This window comes from Sturnus vulgaris, unplaced genomic scaffold, assembly GCF_052056855.1.
Source record: "Sturnus vulgaris isolate bStuVul1 unplaced genomic scaffold, bStuVul1.hap1 Scaffold_84, whole genome shotgun sequence".
Lineage (NCBI taxonomy): Eukaryota > Metazoa > Chordata > Aves > Passeriformes > Sturnidae > Sturnus > Sturnus vulgaris.
The window spans coordinates 246,610-263,647 of NW_028276728.1; the positions used below are offsets into that span (position 1 = coordinate 246,610).

General features: G+C 56.6%; 1 protein-coding gene across 1 annotated transcript; it reads right to left on the reverse strand.

The window, feature by feature from the left end:
• Positions 1-1,118: 1,118 nt before the first annotated feature.
• LOC148217402 (serine/threonine-protein kinase pim-1-like) lies at positions 1,119-14,351 on the reverse strand (the record flags this gene model as incomplete). The annotated part of the gene is given in 6 exon segments (XM_088158604.1): positions 1,119-1,270; positions 1,897-2,263; positions 2,458-2,508; positions 2,615-2,678; positions 2,680-2,826; positions 14,347-14,351. Coding segments are annotated over 6 exon segments (786 nt in total), but the record flags the coding sequence as incomplete, so codon positions are not given.
• Positions 14,352-17,038: the final 2,687 nt, after the last annotated feature.

A 17,038-nucleotide genomic window follows, 5' to 3' on the forward strand; every position in this document is an offset into this window, starting at 1 on the left:
TCCCACCTCTGCTGCTGCCATGGGCTTTGTTTGTGTCAGGCTGGCTGCCCCAGCCCCAGCCCCAGCCCAGGGCACGGTGGGTGCTGGGGGCTGTTGCCAGGGCCAGGAGCCAACTCCCATTTTGTACCTAGCCCAGCCCAGCCCACCCCCCAGCCCTGCCAAAAAGCAGCTTGGCAGCCGATGGAAGAATCCGTTTTATCCTCCCCAGCAAAGGGGGAACCTTTGGTTCCCAGCCAAGCTGTGCAATGCCCAAATCTGGGAGCATCCCCCTGGGTCTGGACTCATCTGCAAATTTGCTGTAGCCTGGCTTTGAAGATGGTGCCAAAATCCAAGTCCATCATCTTCAGCTTGCCAGTGGCCAGGTGGAGGAAGAGGCTGTCATCCTTGATGTCTTCCTTGCTGTCCCCAGCAGCAGCAGCCCCACCTGGTACAGCTGCTCCAGGGGCTCCTTCTCCTTCCCTGGGGGTGAGACCAGGCTGTCAGTGTTCTGCCCAGGGCCCCAGCTGCCAGTGAACCAGGACAAGCCAAACCAGCTCAGATGGGGGCCACCAGTGCTGGGCAGAGCAGCTCAGCTCCAGCACAAGGGCTGTGTGTTCCCATCTGATGACCCCCGTGCAGTGACACAGGCAGGACAAAAACGTCTGGGGTTCTTTGCTTCTGATTGCCAGGGCATGAGTGGAGCTGTAACTTACCAGGGCCCTGCATCAAAGCGTGCCTGTGGCCCTCTCCCTTCTTCTATGGCAGATGAATATTCTGCATCCAAGGATCACTGATCAGATCTTCTAATGAGGGCCTTTCCGTGTCGAGCATGGATAAACACCTCCTGATCAGACCTTGGCACTCTGGGGAGAGAAACCAGAAACTGCTGGTCAGTTGGAGAAGTCTCCAGTCCGCTTTGCCCCACTCTTCCCATGCCCAGGCCATGCTGCATGTGCTCAGAGCTGGGCCTAAACCTTCCCATCAGTTCTTTGTTTTGGAGGAGAGCAGGACATGTGCCACCCCCTCAGCAGCTGCCAGAGCAGGATGCTCACGAGCCTGCTGCTGTCTCCCAGCACTGGTATTCCCCCTGTGCCCAAAGATGAGGATCCACCCTGAGAGAGCCATTGTGGCAGTGAGAGCTGATGGTCCCAGCTGATGTTCTGGCCCCTCCTGAAAGGGTGCTCCCCACAGACCATCTGGTGCAGCAGGATGCCCAGGGACCAGATGGTAGCTGGCTTGCCATAGTACCAGCCAAAGTGAGTCCATTCCGGGGGGCTGTAGGACAGGGTTCCTATGGATACAGATGGAGTTCATCAGGGGGATGCTGCTGCTCCCAGAGCCTGGTCCCAGCATCCCTGGGCATGTGGGGGCTGCCCCAGTGGCACAGGGTGTGACCCGCTGTCCTCTGGGCAGCACCTGGGATTTGTGGACAAACATGGGGTTGGAAAAGAAGCCACTGGTGTTGGAAGAGGGCAGCGGAAGCCCTGGCAAGGCTTGACCATGACAAGGTAAAACCCACTCAATGGAGGGGAAAATCCATGCTTTCATCCTTCCTGCCTGCATGGCCGTGAGGCCACGGCAAACAAGGCGAGCTCAGCAGTCCAAGCCCTTTCTCACCTGCACAGCAAACCGGCTGGTGCACAGGTTCTGGCCCCCCCTCTCTGCCACCCCCACCCACAAGTGTTTCTGTCAGGCTGGGTGGCCCAGCCCCAGTCCTGGGCAGAGTGGCTGGCAAAGGCTGCCAGCAAGGCTGGAAGCCGGCCCCCCACTTGCCCCATCTCAAAAGCAACTAAATTGAAGGCTCAGCGCCATGACTGGCAGCAAAAGGGAGAATCCCCACTGCCACACCCAGGCTGGGCCCTGAGATGTTGGGCCAGGAGATGCTGGGACTGGGAGCACAGCCCTGCGTGGGCTCACCTGCAAAGTGAGGGTAGGCTGTGTCCTGCAGGCAGGTGCCACAGCCAAAGTCCATCAGTTTTGCCTGCCCGGTGGCCAGGTCAGCCAGGACATTCTGTGGTTTGATGTCCCTGTGCAGGACCCCGCAGCTGGTGCAATGCCACACGGCCTCCAGCACCTGCCGGAACAGCTCCTGCATCACCTCCTCGGACAGGAGCCCCCGTGTCCGAATGAAATGCTGCAGGTCCTGACACTGCTCCGGGTGCTCCAGCACCATCACGATGTTGTCGGGGAGCTCAAGCCACTCCAGTAGCTGGAGGACACCAGAGAATTCGGTGGACACCTTGTCCAGCACCACGATCTCCAGAGGTGCCCTGGTGCCGTCGGGCTGCTGGAGGACCACGATGCCGTCAGCGGGGCTGATGCTGAGCCAGGGCTCGGGAACCCTCACCCAGCCTGGGATGCTCTGCTGGCACCACGCCCGCTCTCTCTCGAGGCGTCCTGGCAGCTTCAGCCCTGCCGGGCCTCGGCTCATCCCTGCCCGGCACGTCCCGGCTTCTCCCGCTGGCCTCGCTCACTCACCAGCTCGCCCCAGTGCTGGACGCGATTCCGTGGCACCCTTTTGATGGCCACCTGCAAGCCAAGGGCAGCAGCGGCCTGAGCTCCCCGCCCACCCTGACGAGCCCCATCCTCCTTCTCCTGCGCCCTCCTCCTCCTCCTCCTCCTCCTGTGCCCCCGCCGGCCCCGCCGCTCCCCGGGCGCCGTCCGAGAGCCGCGTCGCCGCCCAGACGCTGCCGAAGCCCCAGCAGCGAACCCAGCCGGTTCTGCTCTTTCAGGCTCTGCTGCGCCTTCCCTGCCGGCGAGACGCGGCTGTCAGCGCTCGGCCCGGGGTCAGGAACGGCCCCCGAGCGCCCCTCAGCCGCCCGGGCCGGGAGGCCCCAGGCGTTCGCTCTGTGGAGCGGGACAGCGGCGGAGCTCAGGCCGGGGCAGCCGCAGCGGAGGCGGCGGGAGCGGCCGTGCCCTGTGTGTCCTCCGCGGGCCCCGGGAGGAGCCGGGGCCGGGGCCGGGCCGGGCCAGGCGGAGCCAGAGGGAGGCGATGCCGCCCCAGCCCCAGGCACTGATGCCCGCCCAGCAGCGGCACCGCCAGTACGGGCAGAGCCGGGCGGAGGCGAGACCGCGGCGGGACGGCCGGGACGGGGACGGGGCCGGGGCAGCCCCGCCTGGGGCCAGGAGCATGGCCCGGCCCGGAATAAGAAGAGGGACGCCGGGGAGGTGGGAGGTGGCAGGGGTAGAGCAGAAACAAAAAGCGGGAGAGGATGTGGGACAGCGGGAAAGGGAGATGAGGAACAAGAGAAGGGAAGCAGAGGGTCTCTGGAATCGCTGCTCTTCTGCCGCTGCCAAAGAGCCAGGAGCATTTATCCACGTATCCGTGTGTCCATTCCCCATGTGTTTCTTCCCCGCGTGTTCGTTCCCCGTGTGTCCTTTCCCAGTTCTGCCCCTCGTGCCCCACAGCCGAGCTCCGCTCCCCTAGGGGCAGCACGGGCCTCTCCGCTTCTTCCTCTCACACTCACGCCAAAAACACCGTCTTGTGTAGCTTCTTCCTCACTAGATTCGCTCTTCTATTTCTGGCAATCTTGCAACTTGTCCCTCGTGCTCGCATGCCCCGGGCGCTATCCCGCCCGCTCGCCCCGCGCTGCAGTCTGTTCCTCACAAGCAAGCAAAGCGCTGTCCGCACTTTCCCCTGGAGCAGAGCAAAGTGCCGAAGGAGGAGCCTGCCAGCGCCAGGCAGAGCCAGCCCCGTGGGAGGGCAGAGCAGCACATGAGGAGCGAGACATGCAGCCCTTGCGGGGCAGCGCTGCTCTCCGGCCGCTCGGGGTGGGCAGCGGCTGTTCCTATTTTCTTGTTCAGTTCCGGGTGAAAATTGGAGACTGCCGAAAGGAGGATTAAAATAAAAGGATCAAACTGCTATTTTTGCCCAGTTAGGATGCCAGTCTGATAAGCAGCTCAGCTTTCAGCTGCCTACTTCCTCCCTGCCTATCCAGCCCTTTCAGCCTGGAGCAAAGGCCCTCTCTGCAAAGAAACTGCTGGCTACTTTATTTGTCCTGCTGTTCATCGACACAGCTAGAAAAGCAAACTACTTTGGATCCTGAACCTGTCAAAACAGGTGAACTTTGCCATATTAAGTCAAGACACAGAGCCTTGAGCCCTGCACAATATCCTAGGAATCACCTTTGTTGCTGCTGTGTATTGTCACTGCTGAGGGTGAAATACTGTGAGAGCACATGCCCTGTCTCTAGATCCCATAGCCGACCAAAGCACTATGCTCTAAAATCTTGCATTTGCAGGTTTTTGGTGTCTCCAGCATTGCTTTCAAAGCCAAAGAGGGAAAAGGCAAACTGTGTGTAGCTAATGATACTGTAGAGTGCATGAAACTTGCTAAGTCCTAGGTGTTCAAGATAAGATCCGTTTGGAATGACTGTGATGTAGAACCAGTGCAACACAGAAAAAGGAAGCATATAAGGAAAGGAATTAATAGTATATGTGAACATCTTGGGTTGTTTCTTTCCATTTTCATTTCACTTCTGGAAAGCTCTTCTTCTCGAGAATCTTCTCCACAGAGATGTTTTCTCTTTCCAAGAACCTTTCCTGGAGAACGAGCTGCAGCTCCTGTCACAAGATGTTCCACCAACTGCAGCTTCTCTTGGCTTTCCACACTGTGAGTGCAGCACGATTTTGGCAGCAAAGCAGGATAAATGTTTTGAGAACTTAACAACTTGTCCTTTCTTTTCCTTGTGGGCTGGGGAGTTGTGCCATGGGTAAGGTTTTCATTGTTACTCTTCTAACCTAAGAAAACAGGAGGTGGTACCAGGAATTGTTAGGGAATGCAACCCTGACTGAATGCAGGGAAAGAATCTCCAGAGCCTGCAGCCAGAAGGGGAGAGTTGTGTGATAATCATTGCAACACCCCCATGGACTTCTTGACAGTGATCTAGAACATGAAAATGGGCTGACAGAGGGAGTTTGGTTTTGTGTTCAGTTTAGGTGATTTTACATCTCTTGCACTGGTGTAAATCAAGAGTACCATCAGTTCATGAGAAGCACCAGAACAAGCTGGACCTCTCTGAGGAGATGACTGAAAGAACCCGAAAAGGAGAAATGCAGGGAATGAACTTCGTCTGTAAGAACGGTAATTGTTTTTCCTAAAAATTTCCAATTCGTTCCCTCTGCTTTTGTCCTTTATAGCAAGGCTACTTGCATCCCAGATTCCCCATGAGAAGCCTGAGCTTGTGGAAGTGCCTGAAAGATGCCGTGTTCCTCTGCAGGGACACTCAGGCTGAAAGAGGAGCCTGAGGCCTGTGTGGGGAAGCCTCCTGGGAGCTGGAATTTGTGCCGTGCTGGGAGAGGAGGAGCAGGGGGAGAAGGCTGGGCGCTGTGTGGCAGGAGCAGGAGATTTGGGCTCAGGACATTCCGCCTGCGCCGCTGCCCCGCAATGGGCGGCCGTGCCCGGGGCTCTGGGCCTGGCCCCGCGTGCGCTGAGCTCCCGACACTGCGGGAGCTGCCCGGGCTGGGCTCAGGATCCCGCTGGGGCTGGGCAGCAGCCTGGGCTCCCACTGGCATCAGCAGCAGCTGGAAATACCTCGGGGCATCTCCATTTCCTGCTGCTGGGAAGAAGCAATGAAGCTAGTCGAGAAGTTCTGGTTTCTGTTTCCCTGGTGGATTTTTAAATTTAATTCCACACCACAGAGACAATTTCTGTGATGGCTTCTGTCAGTTCAACAGCGCCAGCAACAGGGCTGTGTTTGGGCACTGCAAACGTGGCCTGTGTGGCTTTAATTCCCCTTGACTGAGTGCTCAGAGGCTGGTAGGCATTTCAGTATCTGCTGATCTTTATGCTTGGAACAAAAATACTGACTTCACTGTCATGAAAGCACTGTGGATAGCATGAATTAAAAGAGGCACTTTCCGTTTTATGGATTAAATTCAAGTGGCAAGCAGAAGAGGGGCAAGAGCAGGCATGATGTACAATTCTCAAGGCAAAGGCAACGACAGCCTCCTGCTGTCAGCTCAGGGTGAGTAAAAGAGGGCTGAAAGCAGCGCTGGGACCCGACCCTTTCTTTCTCTGCAGGCTGGGTCAGGGCAGCACAGGCGGGCCCTGAGGAATCAGGGCTGGGTGTGGGTGATTGTTGCTGTACTCCAGAATTGCCCTGGACAAAGGCCTTGGAAGCCGAGGCAGGAGCAGGTGGGAAGGGGCCGGCGCTGCTGCTGCTCCTGCCCGGGAGCCCCGGCTGGGCCGGGCCGGCGCCCACTGCGCTGCGGCTGCTGCTGCTGCCAGAGCCGGGCGGGACTCGGGGACAGGGAATGGACACGGGGGGACAGCAAAGGCCTTGGGGGCTGCAGGGATGTTGGTGCTGGGGCAGCGCCAGCACAGAGCTTCAGCCTGCAATGAACCCCGAGGGAAACGCTGGGGAAAGGCTCCATTTCAGCTTTTCTTTACTCATTGCTGTGAAAGGACCGAAATAAAAGGGGAACAAGCAGGGCCCGACCCCTTCTCCTTTGGGAGGAACCATGAGGGGCCGTGAGGGGCCATGAGGGGCCATGGGAGGCCACAGACCTCATGGAACAAAGGGTCCATTGTGACACTGTGGAAGAAAGGAGATTGTTGTTGGCAGTACAGAAGGTCACAGAACCAAAAGTCCATTGTGACATTGTGGGGCCTCAGGGAACCATGGAGACCATTATGACACCTCAGGACCCATTGGAACCAAGGGGCCATTGTGACACTCCAGGGCCTTGTATAACCAAGGGGTCATTGTAGCACGTCAGGGCCTCATGGAATCAAGGGGATCGTAGTGACACTGTGGGGCTCTATGAGACCATGGGGACACTCTCAGTCTGTGAAACCCAGGATACCATTGTTACACATTGTGACACCAAAGGGCCATTGTGGACTGCAGGACCTTGTGGAACCCATGAGACCATTGTGACATGGCAGGGCCTCACGGAACCAAGGGGCCATTGTGACACTCTGGGGCCTTGTAGAACCAAGGAGACCATTGTGACACTGTGTGGCACCATGGAACCAAGGGGCCATTGTGACAGTACAGGGTTCCATGGAACTAAGAATTCATGTAACAGAGAGAGGCCCAATGGAATCAAGGCATCATTCTGTACTTCAGGGCTTCATGGAACCAAGGTGGCATTTTGACATTGTGGAACCGAAAGAGTACATTGTGACACTGTGAGGTCTCATGGAATCCTGGAGACCATTGTGACACTATGGGTCTCCATGGAAGCAAGGGGACAGTGACACAGCCAGGCCTTGTGGAACCAAGGGGCCATTCTGGCATGTGCAGTCCCATGGAACCAAGGAAACCATTTTGACACTGCAAGGCCTCATGGAAGCAAGGGACCATTGTTCCACAGCAGAGCCAAGGAGACCATTGTGATACTGCTGGGCCTCATGGACACAAAGATCTGTTGTGATACTATGGGGCCTCATGGAACCAAGGGGCAATTGCGATGCTGCAGGGCCCCAAGGATACAAAAACATGGAACAGGTCTGGCTGGCTTGGTCTCCTGGGGACGGCCTAACTGTTCCAGTTGACCTTGTCATGTTGAGGGTTGCTTCTCATTTGCCCCTGAAACCTCTGAGTTTCATGCTTTTCTTCCTGTGGGAAAGAACTTTCCTTCTCCTCCAGGTGCCCAATGGCCAAAATTGGGATACCTCCTCCAAATTTGATTATATTCTTGGATGGCTCCCATATGAAACCTGCCAGGACAGGCAACTCTGGCTGGCCATGGTCTCTTAGGGGCCACCTTGCATCGGCTTTTAAAACAGTGAGAGGCCATGCTTTTGTTCCCATGGAAAAAAACATCTTTCATGTCCAGGCATCTGTGGCCTAAATTGGGAATCTGCCTCCAAAACTCCTTATATCTAAGGATAGCTCCAAGACAAAAGCTGCAAGAAATGTCTAAGTTCCTTTGGCTTCCTGAGGCCCAGCTCTCATCTGCCTTTGAAACACTTGCCATGAAGAAGAACTGTAATTCCAATCCAAGGACCCACAGCTGAAATGGAATTCCACCTCCAAAACTCCACAAATATCCAAAAGTTGCTTTCAGAAAAAAACTGCAAGGACAGACAGGTCTGACTTGCCTTGGCCTCTGGTGAGTGTTTCTCATCTGCCCTCAAAACCCTGGAGTTCTCTGGTTTGATTCCTATGGAAAAGAACCATCCTTCTTGTCCAGGCGCCCATGGCCTCAGCCCATGAGCACTGTATAGGGACAAAGAAGCTCTGTGCTCAGGGGAGTGGAGATGAAGGACAGTGGAGGAGAGCCCTGGGAGAGATTGAAGGGTGGTTTCAGAGATGGTGGACCCTTTTGACATAATGGAAAACAGCCAGAGAAAGAAAGAATTAATGCCAAGAGCAGATGGGGTGGTCCAGGGGGAACCCAAGGAGAAGGAATTTCTCTCCCAGGGCAGGGCTGTGGTGCATCACGTCCCCCAGAAGGAGTCTGGAGCAGCCCAAGGCTCTGTGTGTCCAGGCAGAGGCAGGCAGGAGGCAGAGCTGTCAGCAAAGGAAGGGGCCAGCGAGGTGGGGCAGCCGGGGGATGACGACAGCCTGCAGGGACAGAGGCGCAGGGCATGGACACCGTAGGACAGCCTGGGCTGCAGAGGGCACAGGGATGGGCAGCAGCTGAAAGGCCCTGACACAGCCAACTCCTGCAGCACTTGGGCCATGCAGGCTGGCCCTGGGCCTGAGGCCAGCAGGGGACAAGTGAGCCTTGCTGTGCTGGGGCCTCATTGCCTCCTTGTCCCTGCTCAGCAGCCTGGCAGGGGCCGCCCCATGGTGCTGCCCTTGGCATTGCACATGGCCAGAGCCCAGTGGGCTGGGAAGAGCCCTGAGCAATGAGGGAGGGACAGGATCTGCCTTGCCAGGGGCTGGGGCTCAGTCCTTGGCCCTTTGCATTCCTGAAACACATCCAGGTTTGCTCAGCATCAGAGACATCTTTCCATTGTTTGTCCCCACCTGTGATCACTGCCTCCAGCTGCAACTGGAACCTGGGGACACTTTCTGAGTCATGTCCCTCACTGAGACTCATTAAAACTTCAAGAAACTTTGGAGTTTGAAGCTGAATTTGAGTTCTTGAGCGTTTTCTAAAGCTCCCTCTCAGGGACTGATGTCCAGGGACTCAGCACCAAAGCCCTGAGAGGGTCATTAAAGTCCTTGTGCTCCGTCTGTGCTGATGAGCTGGGTTGGGCTCCTGGCACAGAGGCAGCTCCTGGCAACCAAGAAAAGCTTCATAAAGACATTTCTGCTGAGGAGCAGCTCCTCTCCCAGTCCAGCAGGGCTGAGGGCACTGCCTGCAGGCACTGAGGGGACAGGAGCCAGGCACAGACAGGCTCAAGGCAATCGGGACTGGGAAGACATTGAGCTGAGACTGCACTTGGGGAAACATCTTCACAGCCCTGGACATGGTGAGTGTGTGGGTGCAGGGCAATGTCCCCTGTGCTCCTGGAGGGATCTCCTGGAGCCAGCACAGCCCACAGCCTGGGGGATGTGTCAGGAGGACTCTCCCAGTTTCTCTGAGACAGAGCAGGAGGAGGATGTGCTGCAGAGCGGGGCTGCCCTGGGCACTGTCAGAGGGACAGGGCAGGACGGCTCCTGCTGCCAGGGACGGCTGCAGGGGCTGAAGCTGGGGCTGCAGCCAGGGCTGCCCAGGGCTGTCCTGCAGAGCAGCTCCTGCAGCCCTCAGGGCTCTTGGCCAGCCCAGGCCATGTGCCACCTGCCAGGGACAGCTCTCAGCCTGCCTGGCAGCTCCCCATGGACTGTGGGGAGAAGTTGGAGGTGCAAGGAGCCACCGCCATCAGGGCAGATTCCTCCTGCTGTGGAGATGGTGCTGCATGGCCAGGGCTGCTCTCAGCTTTCTCCTCAAGGCAAGGCAAAGGGGCTGTCAGCTGTGTCTGTGTCACTGACACTCCTGCACTGTCCCACTGGCCATCAGCACATCTGCCTCCCATCTCCCTCACAAAGTGCCTCCTCACCCTCCTGTGCCTACAGACAGCAGCAGCAGCACCTTGGCTTGCAGCATCTCAGTTTGTGTGAGCTGCCCTTAAGGCCCTGCTGGCAGGGAGATGGCCCTGGGCAGTGCCCTGTGCTGGGAGGGGTGTGCAGGGCAGAGCTGAGCCCCCAGGGCTGGGCTGGGATCTGGGAGCACTGGCAGGGACAGAGCTTAGATACAGAGAAAGAGCTCCCAGTAGGCACAACTGCAAGCAGCAGAGAGCCAGAGCAAACCTTTGAATCCCTTGATGTCCATGTGCACAAGTAAAGAGAGATGGCTTTGAAGAAAACAATTTTTAAACATGAGTTGTCAAAAGGCCCCTCTTTATTTTCAAAAATGTTTTAACTGAGGTCACCCTGAAATAGTGGCAGGTGTAATGAGCAAATGGCACCTGTGTGTCACCAGCAGGTGTGACTGTACTGGGGCACAGGGAGCCCTGTTTTCTCTCTGGGCTTCTCAGTGTTCAGTCTGAGAGCAATGCTGAAGGTGAGGCAGTAACTCAGCAGCAAAAAGGTGAACTGAGAAAAAAAAAAGAAAAAGGAATGTGAAATTTCCCCAAAGAGAATTTTCAGTGAATATGTATGAAAATAGCATAGGAGTGACCCACGGAAACCTGTCCCAGCTTGTCAATGTTTTCTTTCAACAGTCCACCATGCCCAGAGTGCAGAAATGTCCAACAGCAGCTCCATCAGCCACTTCCTCCTGCTGCCATTGGCAGACACGCGGCAGCTGCAGCTCCTGCACTTCTGCCTCTTCCTGGCCATCTCCCTGGCTGCCCTCCTGGCCAACGGCCTCATCATCAGCGCCGTAGCCTGCGGCCACCACCTGCACACCCCCATGTTCTTCTTCCTGCTCAACCTGGCCCTCAGCGACCTGGGCTCCATCTGCACCACTGTCCCCAAAGCCATGCACAATTCCCTCTGGGACACCAGACACATCTCCTATCCAGGATGTGCTACTCAGGTATTTCTCATTTTCTTCTTTTTTGGAGCAGAGTATTTCCTCCTGGCCATCATGTGCTACGACCGCTACGTGTCCATCTGCAAACCCCTGCACTACGGGACCCTCCTGGGCAGCAGAGCTTGTGCCCACATGGCAGCAGCTGCCTGGGCCAGTGGCTTTCTCAATGCTCTGCTGCACACGGCCAATACATTTTCCCTGCTCCTGTGCCATGGCAATGCCCTGGGCCAGTTCTTCTGTGAAATCCCACACATCCTCAAGCTCTCCTGCTCAAATTCCTACCTCAGGGAACTTGGGCTTCTTGTGCTAAGTGCTTTTCTATATTTTGGCTGTTTTGTGTTCATGGTTTTCTCCTATGTGCAGATCTTCAGGGCTGTGCTGAGGATCCCCTCTGAGCGGGGACGGCACAAAGCCTTTTCCACCTGCCTCCCTCACCTGGCCGTGGTCTCCCTGTTCCTCAGCACAGGCACATTTGCCTACATGAAGCCCCCCTCCATCTCCTCCCCATCCCTGGATCTGATCCTGTCAGTTCTGTACTCAGTGGTGCCTCCAGCCCTGAACCCTTTCATCTACAGCCTGAGGAACCAGGAGCTCAAGGATGGCCTGAGGAAAATTATCATGAATGCTGCTCAGAAACAATAAACTGTTCATCTTCTGCATAGCTGTTGTTGTGTTAGATTCATGCTTAATTTGTGTCCTGTATTTTTTGCTGTTGACACTGTTGTTATACTATTGAGAATTTGTTTTCCCAGAAGTCCTTGGCTGTACAATTTTTAATTCATTGTTTGCCCTTCCAGCAAACCCAGAGACTGTATAAGCCAGGAGCTATACTACCCATGTGCTCACACAAAATAAAGAACTCTGTATTGCCATGCTCCCCTGACACCTTTCCTCTCTGACTTCTCTGGAGCTGCAGGGTCGGTGCCTCTGGGCTGAGCTGGGGTGAAAAGGGAACCCCAGTGCTCCTCACTGCCTGGCAGCCCCAGGGCTTCTGCTCCAGAACCTCCCCATCCTTGTCTTCCACACTCCCCTTCAGAGCCCCTGGGCTGGTTTAAGGCCTCAGGGCTCTCTCAGCTCAGTCCCAGTCCTGCTGTGTGACTGTCCAGGGACTGCAGGCAGGGACAGGCCGTGGGCACTGCAGGGACAGAGCTGGGCTCTCCAACAGCATTTCCATCATGCAAGGGCATCTCCCCAGTGCAGGGCCTGAAAGCTTCAATCGCCTTCCCAGTTTGCTCTCATGGATGTTCCCAACACAGTGCCCTGGAGAGGAGAGCAGCAGTGACCAGCACAAGTGTGGCAGTGTTCAGGGTGGGGCTGTCCCAGCAGTGCCCTGGCAAAGCCAGCGCCGCTCCCAGCAGTGGCCTCTCACCCCAGGGCACAGAGGTTGTTCTTCCCTCCCTGGAGGGACATCAAGTGACCAGGTCAGGAGCCTGTGTTTGCAGTGCAGGGACATTGCACAGCCCTGAACACCCTGTGTGTGTGTGAGGGGACATAAACGCAGTGACACAAACACCTTCAGCTGTTCCTGGAGTTTCCAGAGAGTAACATCCCCTGGGAACCCCTGGATGCAGGGCTGGGGTGAGCTCCTGAGCACAGAGCTCACTGTGGGGCCTCATGGAACCAAGGCCCCATGGATGGTTTTGCTTCCCAGGGGCCTCCTGACAGGTCAGGCTGACCTTCAGACCCTGGAGAACTGGGACCTTGTGCTTTCCTTCCTATGGAGAAGAGCCATCCATCTTTCCGGGTAACCACTTCCCCTACAAAATTCCCTAAATGCAAGTGTTCTCCTACTCAAAAGCTGCCAGGACAGAGAGCTCTGGCTGGTCTTAGACTGTGGTGGTCTCATCTCAAGGAAGCCCTGGGGGAAGTATTTAAACAGGTTTGAACATCAGTGAGTCACTCATCATCTGCAAAATTCAGATGCTGTTCTGATTTTATGTGTCTTTGTTTCTCACTGTCTGAATAAAATAAATTTTTCAGATAAATAATATTCTTATAACTCTACCAGTGTTATCTGAAACAAAACATCTCCCCTACATATGGATGCAGGTCACCTGTATAAACAAACAAATTAAAGAATGCAGCAGGAATGATTTGTCTCTGCTCCCATCTGTCCCATCTCCTCTGGACCTGGAGGTGCAGCCGTGGTGCCCACAGCAGCCCTGGGGCTCTGTGCCCCATGGCCTCCCTGCTGGGCAGCCTCTGCCAGCTCCTGCCCAGCCCGTGGCACCTGTGGGCCTGCACTGACAGCCCTGCCCCGGGCTCTGCCGGGCTCTGGGCCAGCACAGAGGCCGGGCAGGGCTGGCCATGGCCGGCAACAGGCCCTGAGCCCCGCAGGAGGATGGAGCTGGGCCACAGCCAAACTCAGCCCAGGCCAAAGCTGGGCTCAGCAGCCAGGGCTGGCAAGGGCTGGGGACAGAGGCTGGCGCTGACAAATGTCCTGGGCTCCCTCCCTGCTCTGTGCATGCCACCAAGGGCACAGAGCAGCCTCCTCTCTGGGCCACTTGCCTGTTTGCAATGCCTTGCCCAGGCGCTGGCCCTGCCCCACAAGGCCTGGGCTGAGTCGTGCCCCTGCCCGCTCAGCCAGGCTGACATGGACACTGCTGCTTTCTCTGGCAGGCTCTCTCAGGCCAGCCCAGCTCCCTGCAAGCTGTGCCAGCTGCCCTGAGCTCTGTGCAGCACCAAGGGCCTCTCCCCAGCACAGCCCAGCCGGCTCTGGCCCCACAGCTCTGCTCAGGCCAGGGGGCTCTGGGCAGTGGCCCCACGGCCTCAGCCCCTGCCAAGGGCACAGCAGCAGCTGCAGCTCAGAGAGGACTCAGCCCCAGCCATGGCCAAGCTGCTTGGCCAAGGCAAAAGGAGGCTCCCTGGGTGCCCTGCTCCCCTCTCCCTCAGCTCCTGACAGCTCTGCAGCCCCTCCTGCCATCCCATCTGCCCAGGCCAGCACAACAGCCCCGGCCTTGGGGCCCTCCAGAGCTGCTCCTGCTCCAGGCCCAGGGCCCATCCCAAAGCTGGGGCAGCCACAAAGCTGTGCCCATTTCTGTTCATTGCTGCTCTGATGAGGATGGATCCTCAGCCACTTGGAGGTTGGTGATGAATTTTCCTTCTCCAGAGGCCTCTTCCTTCTTGAGCTCTTTATTCTGGAATTCAGTGACAAAGATTCATAAATATTTTTTCAAAACACCCAAACAAAGGAAAGCCCCTGGGAATAATTTTTCAATTCTTCTGTGGTTAATTAGACAGATTTCAGAAGTGTATTCCAAGTGAATATACTTTATTGAAAACAATGCAGACAGAACTCTTTTCTCCTATTTTCTTTTCCTGTTTATAAATGAATATCACCAATGTCCAATTGATATTGATCCTCAGTACCTTATAATGCAATCTGAAGAGATATGAAAATTGAGGCCCTTCATGGCTGACAATCAATCACACTTTGTCCCAACCCTTTACGTCATCCAACCCCTGGGACTCCTATGGATCAGGAATGGTGTGGCCAGCAGGAGCGAGGCAGTGATTCTTCCCCTGTACTCAGCACTGGTTGGGCAGCACCTTGAGTGCTGTGTCCAGGTCTGAGCCCTCAATTTAGGAGAAATATGGAGAGGCTGGTGCATGTCCAGAGCAGGGGCAAGGAGGCTGGTGAGGGGTCTGGAACACAAGTCCTGTGAGGAGCAGCTGGGGGAGCTGGGGTTGTTTATCCTGGAGGAGATTCAGGGGAGACCTCATCACTCTACAACTCCCTGACAGGAGGGTGCAGCCAGGTGAGGGCCGGGCTCTTTTCTCAGGAAACAGCAGCAGGACAAGAGGGCACAGCCTTAAGCTGTACCAAGGGAGCTTTAGGCTAGACATTAGGAAAAATTCTTCACAAAAATGATGATTTGGCATTGGAATAGGCTGCTCAGGGAGGTAGGTGAGTCACCATTCCTGGAGATGTTTAAGGAAAGACTGGATGTGGCACTGAGTGCCATGGTCTGGGTGACAAGGTGGTGTTGGGTCACAGGTTGGACGTGATGCTCTCCAAGGTCTTTTCCAGCCTGGGAGATTCTGTGATGATTGTGACACTGCAGGGCCCTGGGGCAGCAAGGGGCCATTGTGACACTGCAGAAATGAAGGAAACACATTTGACACCTTGGTGCCTCTTGGGACCAAGAGGCCATTGTGACACTGTGGAACCAAGGAGAGCATTGCTGCACTGTGAGACCTCATGGAACCAAGGATCCACTGTGACACTGCGGGGCTCAAGGTTCCAAGAGACTTTGTGACACCATGGGGTCCCATGGAGCCAAAGGGACATTGTGACACTGGGAGGCCTCATGGAATCATGGGGACCATTGTGACACTCTAGGACATCGTGGAACCCTGGTGAGATCAAGTAGGCTGGGAGTGTTGATGTGCTGGAGGGTAGGAGGGCTCTGCACAGAGGGACCTGGACAGGCTGGATCCAGGGCTCAAATCCAACAAGGTGAGGTTTAACAAGACCAAGTTCTGGGTCCTGCACTTTGGCCACAACAACCCCTGCAGTGCTCCAGGCTGGGCACAGAGTGGCTGGACAGCAGCCAGGCAGAAAGGGACCTGGGGACACTGATGGACAGCAGGCTGGACATGAGCCAGCAGTGTGCCCAGGTGGCCAAGAAGGCCAATGGCAGCTGGCCTGGATCAGGAATGGTGTGGCCAGCAGGAGCAGGGCAGTGATTCTTCCCCTGTGCTCAGCACTGGTTTGGCAGCACCTCGAGTGCTGTGTCCAGTTCTGGACCCCCAAATTAGGAAGGACATGGAGAGGCTGGATTGAGTCCAGAGAAGGGCAACAAGGCTGGTGAGGGGTCTGGAACACAAGTCCTGTGAGGAGCAGCTGAGGGAGCTGGGGATGTTTATCCTGGAGAAGAGGAGGCTCAGGGAGACAAAGTGGTGTCAGGACACAGGTTGGACTTGATGATCTCCAAGGTCTTTTCCAGACTGGTTGATTCTGTGATTCTCTGAAACCACCCCTGGAACACGTGCAGGATTAGCCCAGGGGCTCCTCTTCAGCAGGTCCAGCAGCCCAGGTCCCTCAGCTTCTCCACACAGCCCCAAAGCCCATCCTGTCAGTCCTGCAGAGCCTCTCCAGCCCCTCCTCATTACCCACAACAGGGAGCCCCACACCCAGACACAGCAGCCCAGATGTGCCCCCCTGGCCTGTGGTGCCTCTGGCAAGGGAGCAGCACGAGGCACTGCAGGACCCTGCAGACAATTCCTGCAGCACTTGGAGGATGATCCTGCTCCCCAAGGGACGTTCCCATGGTGCCAGTTCAGGAACTGACATGGGGAGTTGGAACAGAGAGGAAAGGGCAAGCAGGAAAGGGTTGTTTGTGGGAGAGAGGACACGGATGGAGAAGAGGAAAAATGTGGATCAGGAAAGAGGAAAGAAGGCAAAGGTGAAGCCAAGGAAATGCTCAGGACAGTTTGGGGGTGGCTGCCAGGCAGCCCTGGCTCTGAGCAACAACATCTGCAGTGGGATAGGAAACTCACAGCTCATGGGAGGAAACTTTCTGGCTGGCTCCAGAGGCCACAACAAACCTGAGTGGTTTCCCTGCCATCCCCCAGCCCTTGCTGGCCCCAGGGGCTGATGGCATTTGTGCTCACTCAGCTCCATGTCCCCACAGCAGCACCATGGGGGTGCTGACCCTGCTGTGTGCAATGCAAACAGGGGCTCCTGAGCCAGTGCTGCCGTGTGTGTGCCTGCAAGGATGCGGCTCCTGTGTGAGCTGGGGGAGAGGCCAGGGCTGCAGAGGGGGGATGTTGTTGGCAGGTGCATGAGGACGCTCTGGGACGCTGCCCTGGGGTGTCCAGCACAGTGGGGATGGATCAGCCCCTGCTCTGCTGCTCCTTGCCAGGGTGTCCCCCTTGCAGGGAGCTTGCAGAGCACCAGCCATGCTGTTTGCCCCCAGCCTGCCCACGGCCAGCCTGGGGCTGCTCCCGGGGCTTTTCTCTGCTCAGCATTGGGCTGGCCAAATGTTGTGGAGAGAGCCTGGCCAAGGAGCCTGGAGCCCCCAGGCCCTGCCCTGAGGTGTCAGTGCTGCCCCAGCAGTGCCCATGGCCTGTCCCTGCTGCAGCCCCGGCACTGCCACCCCCAGGGCTGTGCCCGGCCCCCAGAGCACTCAGGCCCTGC